Consider the following 15,709-nt stretch of genomic DNA (forward strand, 5'->3'; position numbering starts at 1 on the left):
AGTCTTCAAGACAGAAAAAGAGAAATGTGTTCATTTGACGCAATAATATTAGGAATACAATAATGTTTTAATGTGTTCCTATTAGTTGCCTCGATGGCTGTGCGCACTGAATGCTGGACTAGCGATCTTGCTAACGACGGTTCCAAGTTCGAGTCCTGGCATGTGCATTGGTGTTTCTTTGTGGGTGTTCTTTCATCAATTTCATCATTCATTAATCATCATCGCGATTAGTCACAAGAGACAGAAAATCTAGAATAAGTGAGAAAACACAAGTACATTATATTTCTGTTTGGTTTATTTTACGTCGCTTTTCTTTTCCTAGGTTAAGCGTGATTATGAAGGTGAATAATGAAATAGATGAGACAAGTTTGGAAACTGGGACTACTAACGTTGCAGGGCGATACGTTAACTACTTCGTTATTATTTATTTAATTGAGAATTAAATATTGCAATTGTATTTTATAAAATTCTCAAAGTGTTTAGCAACCATCTCACCTTAGAAGGTTCGAATTCGCTGTTCAGGACATAGAATACTCTTTTCTAAGAAACTTTATTATTTTCTAAGCTGTCAGTATATAATCTTTCTGAAAAGTTTACAGCACGCTTGGATTGTCGCAGATATAAAATTTTGTTAAAGGTTAATAGTAAACATATGCGTTCCCCTTCTATCATTCGCACCAACATTTGCAATCTTATCTTCGCCTCGTGTTACACGAAGGAAGCAAATAAATAGTGAAAAAAGAATGTTTGGAAGCTAAGGCAGAACGTGCCTAGTAAAATATTTTTTGGGGCGTTGATGCAGTAAATGAAAGTATCAAACAGTGGTTCTCCAGAAACCTTCTTTCTCAATCCTCGGGTAAAATTCGAACATTTTCTGTCGACTGGTCCTCGAGATAACCGTGGCCAAAACTATCCCGTAAGCTTAGACAGGTTTGGTGAGGAAAGCGCTCAAATTTTCGCCGGGGTGTAAGACCAGCTTAAGAAATAAATTTTGGAGAAATAAATTGTTTACAACGTTATCAACTTCAAGCGAATTTCTTCAGCTCTTTGATTTTAACATACCGCTCAAATCTAAGAATACAGATATTTGATTTGAGTTTATGCTAACAGACAGTGTTTCACATACATATAATAAGCTCTGTATACAAACACAACACAGAAGAGTTAATAAAGCAAGCACGTTTTTTCTGCCAACTCGTGCATGTGTTACGAGTTAGTGAGAAATGAACAGCTCTGGAAGCTTGTGACCTTGAGCTCTGTCCTCTGGGGGAAACCTTCGAGGAAGCAGGTTTTATAATTGGTATAGAGGTCAAGGTGCCAACGCTTTGCAGGTGAAAAGGATGCCGGCGATAGTCAGACATTCGGTGATGAAACACAATAGAGAAGGAGGGGGAAATTAAGGTAGATCCTAAGCACGAAGTCATCACCTAATACGATTCTATCCATTTGCACCCGGTTCCTACTTCCTTCTTTTCCATCACGATCCTTTCGAGCGGAGAAAGTTACGTAACGGAACTTGCCATGATTGTTTTGTCCTCTGCAAAATGCAGTAGCCCATCGCGACCCTTTGGCTGCGTGCACTTTCACTTGGTTCGAGCAGAAGGAGGCAGTTTCTTACCCTCATTTCCTATTCTTCCTTGACGACGGAACCAAAACATTAGCTGCCTCTTCACTTCTTTTGGAACCTTACGCAATGGCCAATCGAAGAGCCCAAGGCAACCATCCATGTCCGATCGACAGAGTTTCAAAAGGAACCGAAGCAAAAATGTATATGTTAATACTCGCTAAGTATTAACATTATGTTAATACTATATGTATAACTCGCTCAGACACACACACATCGCACGCACATCACACGAAAGCCACTGGCTAGAGTACATACGAATCCGATCCGATCCGAGATCTTGGCGGTTTTGCATTTTTGGAAGTTTCGGCAACATTTGTTGCCCTGCCATCTTTTTTTTTTTTTTTTTGTTATTGTGGTCTTTTTTTCATATCCTCTTTTGTTTTCTCATTGCTTGATGCCGATTTTCCATTTCGCAAAACTGTCGTGCAACCTGGGCAAATGATTGAGTAGGACTGACTTTCGTATATATTTCTAGAGCTAGGCTAGGAAGCTAGACCTTATCATAGTGTAATGTGTTGGCTGTTCTGATTTGATGAGCAACGGCGATGTTGCTTTACTTTTCGTACATGCTTTAGCTGTATCTATTCGGTGTTTTTATATTGTCTTTGCATTTTGCCCTCCTCATGTAATTTAAGGCTCTTTTGGATTCGAGAGAGAAATGAATACAGTAGAGTCCCAATAATTCGAAGTGAACGAGACCGAGGATACCTCGAATTATCAAAAACTCTTGACTACACGGAATAACCTGGGAAACATACAGTATGTGAAAAATTGGATTTTTAGTATCATTACGAATGTTGTACTTACATTGTTACCAAAAAATAGTTAAACAATATTGAACCTACAGCAATGGTCAAGTGCCTTCTGCTTCAGGACGTTGCATCGCTTCCGTTCACACAACAGATAAGAAGAAAACTCGGACTTTTTTGCCTCTGATTATACGGAACATCGGATTATCGTCACACTACTGTAATACTTTTGAATTAAACAATACGATGTAAGTAACATCAAGTCTACCCTAGGGATAATTTAGCGCCTCCTCGATATCATTGTGGCTAACGCTGCCTTCTATAATAAATGGATGTATAGTCCCAATTTGCCTGTCTGAGGATAATTACGACTTAAGCAACCATTATGAACGGTGGCCTGGACCTAACCATTTCCGAAGTTGCAACGGAGAGCTCATGGTTGCAGCTTGGAAGGGCGGGAAGAAGCGAAACGGGAGCGTCGAAACGGAAACAAAGATATTGGGTGCATGATGTGTTTTCAAAGAGGAGAGAATAGGGTCATAGAGAGAGAGAGAGAGAGAGAGAGAGAGAGGAGATAACTCCTATAAAAAGTTTCTCTTCACCTTTACTGCTCTTTTCCTCACAACACAAGAGTGTGTACTTAAACAAAACATCTACACCAGCGTGGTTTAGTTTGTTCCGTGCGAAGGGCCAGACTTTACATAGCTTTCAACATCTTTGGTAATTCGCGACGATGAAATGCACTTACAGAACGAATAACGGGACAAACAGAGTGAACCCTACCTTAACCCAGGGCTCGAGCCTGGAACCTTTTAGCGCGTTTCACTGACCATTCTACCATGGAGGTCTGCATATAATATAATATAATAATGTTAATTTGGTTTATTTTTACTTCGCATTTTTGCTACTTTTGGCTAATAGCGAAGATGAGGATGAGTAACGATATCATGAAACTGATGAAGGGACTCTTACAAAGAACATCTATGCCTAGGCTGAACCCGGGGCCAACAGCGCGCTGTGCTAACCACTCCGCCACGGAGGCCGGCATATCACTTAATAGATCGAATAGACAATCACTAAGGGCTTCCCCGATGACGTCTTGCAATAAAGGAGTTTGATTTCCGCTGGAGGCACAGTGCAAAGTAGTTCGTGAAGGCAACAGTGAAGCCAAAGCAAGACTACTACCAGTGCTGCACGTTATAAAACCCAGGCTTTGGCAAATTTCTTCAAGAATTATCTAATTAACCAAGCTTCTTGCTGACAAATATTTCCCTAAATTTCGAATTCGTTTAAAGTAAAAGTTTAATGTGCCTTTTTGCATGTTGAGTAACTTTCCCCGGGGGAAAATCAACAAGTCTCTTCAATACAAGAAACACTCTCGCTTTCTACTGGTACCAGCATGCGCGTTCAAAACTGTCTTCGTGGTGCAGTCACTTGGACATTCCTGCTCGTCACAGTCACCTCGTCGCCCTGTTTACTAATACTAAATACGCGTTTCCCCAATGTCACCTTACGAAATGCGACTTTCCCATTTTATTGCTGGGTGGGTCAAAAGGACGTTGCTTGACTCAACTAGTTCAGGGTCATGGCACTCGTGTGATGACACTTGCTGCTGGACACGCGAATTAAATTCCCGTCTCCGAGATCAGGCCTATTTACAAACAGCTTGCTCTAAGCGAGTGTTCCGGTGCAAAGTGCACATTTCTTAACACTTTATCTTCATAGTAGTACAATAACACCGCGTGAACTCTGTATAATCCTCGTCGTGGGGGAAGACGTGGAAGTCGAAGTGAATCGAGATGGCAGTGACATTTTGACTATCGTTATAATTGCTGTCACAACATTTTAAAGCTTGTGAAGTTTTTTTTCGCTTTAAGTCCACTTTATGCTCAGGTATGCTAATCGGGATTGGTGCTTTAGTTTAAAGTGAAACCCCAACCACTATGCAGCGTGCTTCGGTCGAGTCTAGAACCCGGGATCTGTTTATTACAAGGCAACGACTTTACCACAACGCCATACAATACTTTAAAGCTGTCTTATTTGGTGAGCACAGAGAACTATGCGTTCTCTCTTTAAAAATCAACAATATATGCCTTTATGTACAATGGTCGCTAGATTAGGCTACTTCCGGTTGGTCTCTCTCCCAGAAATAATAATAATAATAGGGATGTAAGGGGTGTCTCAAAAGACACCCTCTTCCACGCAGTACACCTTGGACTGCATTGTTGCGGACTAAAGAGGCTCTGATGTCTGGACTCGTAACCAGTATAATCTCCTGTGGGGCCAGTGCTGTGTTTTCCCCATGTGTGTTTGTGGTTGTCCTTTCATCAATTTCATCTTATAACAATTCATCATCATCGTCGCGATCGGTCAATAATTGCAGAAAACCAACACAAAATAACCAAATCAATAAATTAACAACCATAATACATACTAGCCATACTAGGAGGAGAGGAGTAAGATAAGTGTCCCGGCATAAACCTCAACATTCGATAAGACATCAATCTAAAGGTCGTATGCAAAAAGTAACCAATTGAAGCAAAAGGTATCAGAGTTAGGAACATACTCGCTCAAGGCTTTTCAGTACATATTTAATTGGTCATTAATTGTTTGAATGGATGTATATACCAGTGGCGGATGAACAATTTTCTCTCGTTGGAAGGTGACAGTTCTTAGCGATCGCCCTCTCTGCCGTTCCCATCAATCTTCCCATGGTATACAATTGAACCACATGTCCTTGAAAAATCAAACAACGCCGTAAGATTGTTGATTCTTTTGACACTTCATTTTTACAATAACAATTTGTTACAATTACATGTACAGTGGGATCCATGCGTATTACCGTGCAAATTGTCCATCACCATGTTCGTGCACTTTATTTGACCCAATAAGAGCTTCAAGAATTAAAAGAAAACTCAAAACAAGCTGTCGAGAAATTCTGCACCAGCATACAGAAATATCCATCGCTTAAAAACACATAGGATGCAAGAGAGAAATTAATGAAAATAGTCATGGACGATTTACACGGTAATACTAATGGATCCCACTGTACACCACTGCTTCACAAATCACATAAACAAAAACACAGAATATAAACCTCTTCGTTCAATTCTTGCCTCGCTTTCTACAACATTTAGCCATCTTTAATTCTGACACCATGGAATGTAAATGCTCGTTTAATATAAGTGAAAATCAAACGTGGGTCTACTGTTAAGACAATTGAGTATCCCTATTATGCAACACGAAGAAGTAGAAAACATCTGTAAAGACTTAGTCCCATCTAAGACACCACAGCTTCCCATCTGCAAAATTAGTTCCCTAGATTTTCAATGATGAACACACATCACACAAACGAACAAACAATTAGCTAGTTCACGACTGATACATAACATTAAGTTACAGGATCGTTGTTGGGAAACCTTATAGGAAGAGACCTATAGGACGGGCAAGACGAAGATGGAATGATAATTTTAAAGTGGACCTGAAGGAATTTTGTGAGAATGGTCAACACAGATGGTTGATTTTGCCCAGGATAGGAAGAGGTGAAAAATATGTGGCGCTGTGGCAATAAATCTTCGGGTTTAACAATGCCAGATAGTTTGTTAATTATCAGAGAGCAAAAGTCAATGTTTGGTTCTACGCACCTTATCTTCTTCCGTTGGCAATCAGAGGGCAGCTGCAGAATCTGAGAAGGAAAGCGATTCACGAAAACAAGGAACTTGGAGTTGAGATGTTTGGGCTTTTCCAAGGCTACCTGACAACAGCGAGTGCGATAACAACAGCAATTGGTTGCAACACATCCGGGAGGAAGGCAAAGCTGCTACTGTCCACGTTAAGTTAACACCTACACTGAACATTACCTCTGTAAAGTTGGTTTCCTCCATCGTTCAAAGATTTTATGTGCCTCACTGTTTCTTCACCAGTCCCTCTTTCTTCACTATCTCGTCTTATTCTCTACTTTTACTCTTGTCCCTTTGGAGCTTTTGAGGTTGGTGGCAGCCACCTGTACCCACCCTTCTTACTGTTCTTGCATGATGTTATGATGTTAACTAAAGATGAAAATCACTCTCATAGTTACGTTGCTGCAGGGAGAAATGTGAATTATATTAAAGGTAATAGAGGGGACAAGTAATGTTAAGGACATCATCTCACATCCTCTATGTGGAAAATTCTGTATATACCTCTGCTTTCATTCTCGCGGGTACTCTCATTATTATTCTGATAATAGTGTAAAGCATATTGTAAAAATGGCATTAGAAACTACGAAAACGAGCAGTTTCTGATTCATTATCTTATTTATTACAGCTGCTCCTTTAACAAGGCTTTTTCTTCGAAGTTACTTTTCTTCATCGAGGTCAACACGACAGATATATTTCAAGGGTGCTTATATAATTTATTACTGTGGGGAAACCCTGGGGGGTAAAGGCGGTCAGGGGCGTGATGCTGATCACATCACCCCCACTCACGACCGGTTCAAGAAAGTGTGGGGCGTTACCCCCACACCCCCTATACGCCTTCATGGCGTGGTGCTATGCACAGGGGAACATTTTACCTTTTACCTTTTTTTTTATTGTGTTGAATATCATACAAAAATTACGCAAGTAAAGCTTATCTACTTCACCAGCAAAATCTACCACATTTAATGCGGGACCCGGGTTCGATACCCAGTGAGGCACAAGTAGTTCGGGTCCCACTTTAAACTGTAGGTCCAGTCCCGATTAACCTTACTGTGCACAAAGTGGACTTAAAACACCAAATCAATCAATCAATCACATTTAATGCGTGGAATGTTCGTTAGTTTTGGATTTCAAGGCTATCATATTGGTCGCAAATTTTGTAAGCTTTAGGGTCTTTACGAAACGTCAGATTTTACGTACTTTATAATCAAAAAGCTCAAACTGTTGATCAATTATTTCGCTAAATTCTACTCGTGTCAAATTGATTGTATCACTTGAACAATTCACGTCCAATGTCGCGGATAAGATTAACTGTAGAAAGGCATAAAAATATAACAAAATAATCCGAATCGCACACTCTTGTACTTAAGTACACCTTAGTCACTGATTGAATGAACCGAATTAATAAAGAGTGACTATGTAAAAATCCCATTTTTAGACTATATCTTTCTCCCTTGCACATTAAAAAATATTACCTTCTTCCGATTTCATATCCGAATGAATACACGTAGGAATTGAATATTGGTCCAAGCGAACAGGTGTGGTGTGGCCTCTAGATTGACCTTACTAAGAAGTGATTGAAACGTTGGTCTCTGTTATGAAAATTTTCACTCTTGTACGCAGAAGAATGCATTTATTCATCTTATTGTTCATTGTACTATGTTGGAAACAAGCAAGATTTTATAGCGTGAATGGTTTGAAGCACGTACCTTGATTTTTCCTCCCAAAATGTCACTTCTCGCTGTGTACGAAGTAATAGTGTTGAGCTTATGTAAAGACATAAACTCGAAGTGCATTTTTTTTTTCAAATCAACTGCATTTTTCTACACTCAAGTCACACATACTTGTTGACTTCTCAATATTATGCGTCCTGTACCATAAGTCCCTTTGTACCTAGATAATAAGCAGGATAAAAATTAAACAAAATCAAATATGCCCATACAATTTGTTGACGTTTTCAATGTATTTTCCATATTTTAAATTTGTTGTGTTCATAGGAGACAAGCATTTTAGCAGAGTTGCTTTGAGCAATCAATTATATTCCAAAATATTTTGAATGTGATATAATGAACTCTTTGCTATACCACTAGCATTTTAATTCTATTTTATAAACTCTTTCTTTACCATTAGCACTTTAATGCTTATATCTTGAGATAAAGGGACTTATAGACATTTTAGTAGAACATGATTGACAGACAATAATATTTGCCCTTTTTTTTAGGAATTTTGGAGACGAAAGTGCCTTGTTCCCCAGCCTCTACATTGGCGCCCATGCAGTGGAACATAACAAATTTTCTGTCTGCAGATACATTAGAACAAGTTAAACCACAAACTGAAGACGCAAACCTATTTTTCAGTCGCAAATAGACCCTTACAAAGAATATTTTAATATATTTCGTTTCAAAGTTTCAACTATTAATGTTATACCATAAAAATCCTTTGATATAACATTTCTAGATGAAACTAATACACACAGGCAGCTTATCAACTTTCAGACGAGTAAAAGTTTTGAGCAGTGCAAGGATAACTGATGCTGTTCAAAGCAGGTCTTCAAATCTTTCGCGATTCTACGACAATGTGGCAAATATTTACTCAGACCGTTTACTCAGACCTTTCAAACCAGGATAGACATTAGCAATGAAATCGTCAAAATATTACTTGCGCTAAGTAAGATTGCACAACCTTGTTAACATTTTTAATGATCTGATGAGGTTCACAAACCATGTCTTTATCGAAAGTAATGTTCACAACAATTAACGAAGTGCCGTGCGAAATGCGAACATCATTGACTAACCTGAGGAGAGCATAGCTGTGAAGGTTCTTGGAAGCATTGAAACTGTGAGTAGATCTTTTTAACCGTACCAAGGTCACTTCTTTTCCTTTCGCGTGAGGCTGCGAGAAATATCATGGCGAACAATTTGAACTTAAAAAAAAAAAATTAAGGTTCTTTCGAAAACGAAAATAGCAACACTGAAGATACCAAAAATTTCCAAAAGGGTACATAACACATCAAAAGTGAGGTTAAGGAAGGTTTCGGAGATTTTTATATGATACAGACTATGGAAAGTTAATTTTTAAAAAAGTAGCTGAAGTATACTACTTTACTCGCAAACTAAGTTACTCTTTGTGAAATGTAACTTAGTAACGATTGCCGTTGCAGTTATTTGTTCTTTAGACCTACTAGTTTATTATATTCTTTGTTCAACTCATAGGACATGTTGCATGTATGAAATGAACAGCATGCGGATGTCCTTTCTTTACTGACAACTATCTCAAATTAACATTTATTTTGATCTTTATAATTAACCTCATATGTTCAAATATGAAAATATAGAGGTAGAAACACTCGAAATAAACAGTTATACTTGAAAAATTACATGAAGAGTAAATTTTACTTATTGTTTAGCAAACTATAATTTTGTCATCACTGTTGAAACGTAAAGATAGGTGTAAAGTGTAAAAATACCAGATAATTCCGTTACTTGTTACCTGTAAAGTTTTTAGTTATTTACTAGTTTCATTTAATAATCAGTAGCAGTAACCAGTATCGACAAAGTAAATGTTACTTCTAACTCATTTACTATTGACTGGTTACTTCCAAACAATTAACATTTATTTTAACTCAATTTCCTAAGTTATCATTCGTTGGAATAACTCTTTAGTTTTGTTTTATACTTTTTTGAGTAACTGTGACTATGATTACAACTAAGACAATTATTTGGGAGAACTTTTTCACGAAGTTAATTTTTATATTAATGTTTTCAACACATAAATGTTGGTTTTGTTCTGTGAAGATCTAGGGCTAAATGACAACACATGAAAAGGTCTAAATTTTACAGTTTCGGTTTGTTTGTCTTCTCTAGACGCTGAAGTGATATTATATTTATATGGAAGTAGCAGCACTTGCACTCTGCGTGATTAAAATATCTTGCTGTTGTGTTCGGTGTGTATTTTTGGTACTTTTTTTTTTAAAAAAAATCATCGCTTTTATGCTTTTAAAAAGGAACTTTCTGATAGATGGTAATCACGACTATCAGATTGTTTAAATTAAATTTGGAAAAGTTTAACAAGCTCGTTGGATGTATTTTTAGTTTTATAATAGTAAATCTTTATATACAGAAGTGACACTGATGTTATAAAGCGAAAGTATGTTGTTGGATAGGATGGGAAGAAAGGACGTGACTTGTATTTTTTTTTTCAGTAATTAGCGCTCATTTAGGCTCTCACTCAACGATATAATAGTTAATTTCTCAAGTTAACGATAATGTACCCTACCCTGGGAAGTTTTGTAAGGTCGAGTCGAGAATTCAGTTCATCTAGATAACTTAGTAGCCTTGCTCGAAATTCTGTCGAAAGTGAAACTGTTTCATGGCAACAAGAGAAAGATTCAGTGTTTTAGGATTTTTCATTTTATAGCTATAGCTTGATTGGAATAACTTCATTATTAGTGCACTGGAAAAGTTACGGAGAAATGACGGTCTAAATTTCCGCTTCCATCTAACCACCATAGAAAAATAAGCATGACTGTTTTTAAAGTATTGCTATTACATAGTTAGCCTAATTAACTTAATGATTCAGTTTATGAAATTATTTGTGGCGCACTCAACTGCTATTTGTAGTTATATACACGTATATATATGTGAATGGTACAATAGATTTTTTAAAAATGACAGCAGACTGTTAAATTTTAACGTTAGACTATTGTAAATTTACGGTAAATTCCAACAGTGTAGATCGTGGGAGAGACTGTCAAGACTGTCACTTTGAATAAAGTAATATTATTTATAATCAGTGACATTTATCTTTGTCAGTTAGCAGCTTTCAATATTTAAGAAAAAGCTAATCAGCAGAATGCCGAGGAAATCTAATCTATTTCAACAAATCCATCCTGTTACATTGTTTCGCGTTAAAATTAATTACAGCCCACTCAATTGCGGCCTCCCGCGTAGTCGAATGCATGGTTCTCTCGCCTTTGGTGCAACCGGTCCCGGGTTAGATCAGCGATGTAAACTTCAAAATTTTAAGTGTTTACCCAGAATCATAAGGACAGCTGGTAAAGTGAAAAGAAGTAGAGAGCGTCGAAAGCCAGTGACGATGGAACTCGATTCACTGACACTTCGCCCAATGAAAAGCCGCTCAACAAGCCTTGGCCGCCCTCAAAGAACCATTGCGACACGGTACTTCAGTTTAGATCACACAATTGTGAATATTTATTCAAATTACTTCAAATTACTAGTTAAAACAGATATAAAGCACTACTATGAAAGTTATTAATGTACAGTTACCGGCAATAAAAATAGGACACCTAGATCCTAAAATACTCGCTGCCCTGCAAGGCGTTATGTGTGTTGCCTAAACTTACGGCGGTAGTAATAGTTGCCATTGAAAATTTTCTATTAAAATCCCACTTATCTCCGCAGAGTTAGGCAACACACACAACGTCTTTCAGAGCAGGGAGTATTTTAGGATCTAGTTACCCCTTTTTATTGTCGGTAACAATACTTATATTCAAGTTATACTGTTGTATCATCTTTCTGCGATTTCGAAAATAACAATAAGAGCCCAAAGAAGAAATAAAGTATGCAAAGTTAACAATATGAATGCTAATGTAAGAAACTTAAATGTATGCATAGAGTTTTAGGATATGCATATTGGTTGATTACTGCTACAAATGTTATTTTTTTAAATTGTTTTTTTTATTTGAAAAATCCTGAATACAGAGAAATCCATTATACATCAGGATATCAACAGAGAAAAAAATGAAATTAACAAACGAGAAGCGCGCGCGCGCAAACATGTAACACAATAATAAAAACAATAACAACTAGGGTTGTATACAATTATTAATTATTATTCTTCAGCTGCTTGATGCACGCCGTTCTGAAAGTCTGCTTGGATAGATGGAAGCCTGGAAGGTCATTTAATGAATTGTACATGGTTTGTAGCCTATACAGAAGTGATCTTTGTTCTAGGGACAACCTTGGAGACTTAGCGTAAAATAAATTGTCGCATTTGCTGTTGGTACGTGGGATCCGGATGTGAAATTAATGTAAAAGTTCATTATTCATGGCTAGGGTAGAAACTCCAATTTGCATCTGATGAAGGAGAATCTAACTGATTTTTTTTTTTTTTAGAGCGTGTAAATATTTTTCTAAATTGTCAGTAGAGTGAAGTCCTCCTGCCACAGATTTCCGGTGGACACCATAACGCACATTACAATGACGCACATCAAATTGGTCTTACATGCGTCCGATCAGACCTCTTTTGTGAAGAAAAAATAAGCAACACATTACATTATTGAGCCTGGCATGTCCTCGCTGTCCTCTATGCTTATGATACAAGTGATTTTTCAGTTTATTCATAAGGTAAGCGTCAGCTTGTTGCCTATTCCGGAATAGAACTTTCTTCCTTGGACATGTCGTGACTTCTTTTATGAGCGTTCATACATTACCCTTTCCAAGGACAGGAATGTATGCATATGCAAGGAAGGAAGGAAATATTGTATCACAAAATTTATGAGACTCAAAAGCAATTCAGGAATGTTCTGAATCCTATGTGAGGGGTATAAGGAACTTAACACAAGAAATTCACAACACGAAGTTATTGATTGCATATGCTTCCGTTTCTATATAGTTATTTCCTTCAAATTAGAGCCTGCCCGGGTTTTGCAAGACAAATCCACTCATCTTCATTAGAAGAGTACTAGGAATTTACTTTCTCGTTCGGAGATATGGGACTGACAGCAACAGGATGGGAAATTATTCAGCTTACTTTGCGGTTGGGTGGACACTGCATGAAGAAGCCAGCCCACTTAATTAATATTTTTATCTTCTTATGAGTTGCAGCCACGTTTATTGTTAATTTACTCGTAATATCAGGAATGTCTCTATAAAACAATTGATACTACTTCTTGTAGACGAAACTTTTACATTATTAGATATTCTATTTATCATTTCACCGCAATCTGGATATTCAGGGTCCAAGTCCCGGTGGGGTACATGTTTCACCCCGAACTGTATTCCAGTCCCTTTAAATCATACTAAACACACAAATAATATTATTGTCATATTCGCTTAGACGGTTTTGACAATGAATCTACACTATCGTACAGCAGCGGCGGAACGTATAAAGCTCTGCCCGGGCTGCATTTCCCCCTCATAGGCTTAAAATACGTACAAACAGTTGACAGTTCTGAATTTAGGAGGAGGAGGATGTTACAGCTCTAAATCTCCACCTGCAAAGGGGCCTCCACTAGGGAAAATGCTTAAAAAGGGGCCACAAAATGAAAAAAACAAACTAGATATTTGAAATATAGTACAAATACATGTATTAAGGTCAATCCATACCAAATAGTCAGCACTGGTTGCTTGACCACTTTTTCTTAAAAAAATATTATTTTTGTTGTTTTAACCCCTCTGCGAGGGCAGTTCTAAACAGAAACTTGATGACGGCCAATTTTGTTTCATGGCGTTCGACATGTTTGTCCCCTGCAGGCAGTTGCGATAGTTATGATAGCTAAGAAATATGATAGAAGGCTGGGGTAAAAAACATTGTTTTCAGTACATTTTACATTTCAAGCTATATTTTATATTCTGTACCTCTTTATCTATAATGCAAATGATTGAAATTCAGGGCCAAAACTGATATTCGATTTTGAACAATAATGAAAGCTTAGATTTTTTAGCAGGGAAGTAATGGAATATTAGAGCTGTAATATTTTAGAGTGTACATATATATTCAAAGTTTTATCACAAAATATTTGAGATCTGATACTGCTTTCTTTGAAAATGCTTGTTCTTAATCTTTTTCAAATTTTGAGTCCCAATATCTCTGATGGAGGACGTAAAAAAATTATATTTACAGCATACAGAGTACTCGGTGAGAGGTGCCTGTAAGAAAAATTGAGTTTGATATTCCATGGATAACAAAGTTACAACGGGGGGAAATTGGCCAAAACAGCCAGAAGTAGTTACAAATTACCAATCATGCGAGTGGCATAGTAAGCCCATAATTCTAATTACATGCTAGTTTATTAAAACGTAAATATTTATTTGTAACACAAACATCTTCCTGTGTTATTACAGGAATTTTTCCAGTCATTTTCCTGTTCCTACGTGGCTCTGAAGCCCACCCAGTCTCGTATAAATGGAAGTAAAGGCGGCCGGGTGTGACGCTAATCACATCATCCCAACTATGGCGAGATCAAGAATATGTGGAGCTCTATACCTCCACATCACCCCATTTGCCTTTATGGCATGTGTGCACAAGCACAGTGGTACCTTTACCTTACCCGTATTATTATGGAAACAAGAAACAATAGACGTTATCGTGCAGCAATCTAATTTCACAAAAACCGACAGAATACACGTTAGATGTTCATTCACATTTTAAATCTAAAATGCGCCCGTGATACCCATTGGATCGAGCCATGCAAGGAAATTTGTATCACATTTGTATTGACAAGTGTGTCGGCTTCGAATTCAGAACCTTAACATGCAAGGAGAAGAAAGAATGCACCCTGATAGACCATGTAAAGACCAGTCTAGAGGTGCACATATTCATAAGTGGTTGGTTGCTGTAAGGGCATTTTGAAGAATGTGTCTGTTTTGAAAATAGAGAAGAGAAAAATCCAGACAAAAACCCACTGATGTAAATATCTTATTGTGCATGGAAGCGAGGCATTTAGGAATTCACTAATTGCTTTCATTCTGTAAAGTATAGCAACAGTAATTACATCCTAGAAGGAAAAACATTAAAAAGCATATTTCATTTTTAGAAGATTTAGAACTGTTTATATTTAGAAATAACCTTAGAAAATAGTCGCGATAAATGGAAGGCAGTCTGAATAATTTCTGACGAAGGACAAAGAAGACACTGGTATCATTAACGCTGTTAAAACATGATTGCAGAGCCCATTCGTCCACAAAATTACCTTGCGGAAAGAAGGCAACGAGTGGATAGGCAGCAACGACGTGAAACGAACCAGCAGAATGTGAAATTGATAAGTTCTGCAAGAGTTCTTGAAGGTCCTTCTTTGTCTACAGGATTACTCATACAAGGACCAGCATTCCTTGAATTTGGCTTAACACTTGAGACAAAGCAGCAAGGTACAAAACGATTTTAACATGATGCGATTCACCGGTTCGGTAATGTGCTAGACATGAAAGGATACGCGAAGAAGGCAGTTGTTGCATGGTGCAGAATTGTCAAGGACAGTGTTTGGGCTTTAACCCTCCTCCAGTCCGAAATTCTGTTTATGGTGCAACGGCGATATGTGTACGTAGTGAGAATCAACAGAAAAGTTCATCAATTACCTGTTGATTCTAGATCTTTTTATTTGAAAGAGAAATCCACTATAGAAAATAATATTCGCAATAATGCCAAATAATCTAACTGCCGCACGGGAGATCTGGAGAGCGGCTGGAGAGTGATAGTGATCACATCGTCTCTACTATGCCGAGTCACACTGCGTCACATGCCTTCTAGGCATGGTGCATGCACAGGGTAGAACTTTACCTTTGCTTAACAAATACTGAATAACTTTCAGTGTGTATGACAATGCATTTACTTGAACTTATCCTCGATAATGTTTTCACAACTAACCTTGGTCACCTGCATGAAACATAAATCACAAAGTAATTTAAGACATGTGAAAA

General features: G+C 37.6%; 1 protein-coding gene across 3 annotated transcripts in view; it reads right to left on the minus strand.

Annotated features, from left to right (window-relative positions):
• Positions 1-15,709, minus strand: part of tsl (membrane-attack complex domain containing protein torso-like) — a 76,278-nt gene that overhangs the window by 44,435 nt on the left and 16,134 nt on the right. The window contains exon 1 of one of the 3 annotated variants that reach the window (XM_083126420.1): positions 7,529-7,610. The exons of the other annotated variants lie outside the window; for them this stretch is intronic. Coding sequence (XP_082982546.1) covers positions 7,529-7,544 — 16 coding nt within the window. The 5' untranslated portion in view covers positions 7,545-7,610. Of the gene's footprint in view, positions 1-7,528; positions 7,611-15,709 lie in introns of those variants that run through there. 3 annotated transcript variants of the gene reach the window in all.

This window comes from Lepisma saccharinum, chromosome 1 (assembly GCF_977018435.1).
Source record: "Lepisma saccharinum chromosome 1, izLepSacc3.1, whole genome shotgun sequence".
Classification (NCBI taxonomy): Eukaryota; Metazoa; Arthropoda; class Insecta; order Zygentoma; family Lepismatidae; genus Lepisma; species Lepisma saccharinum.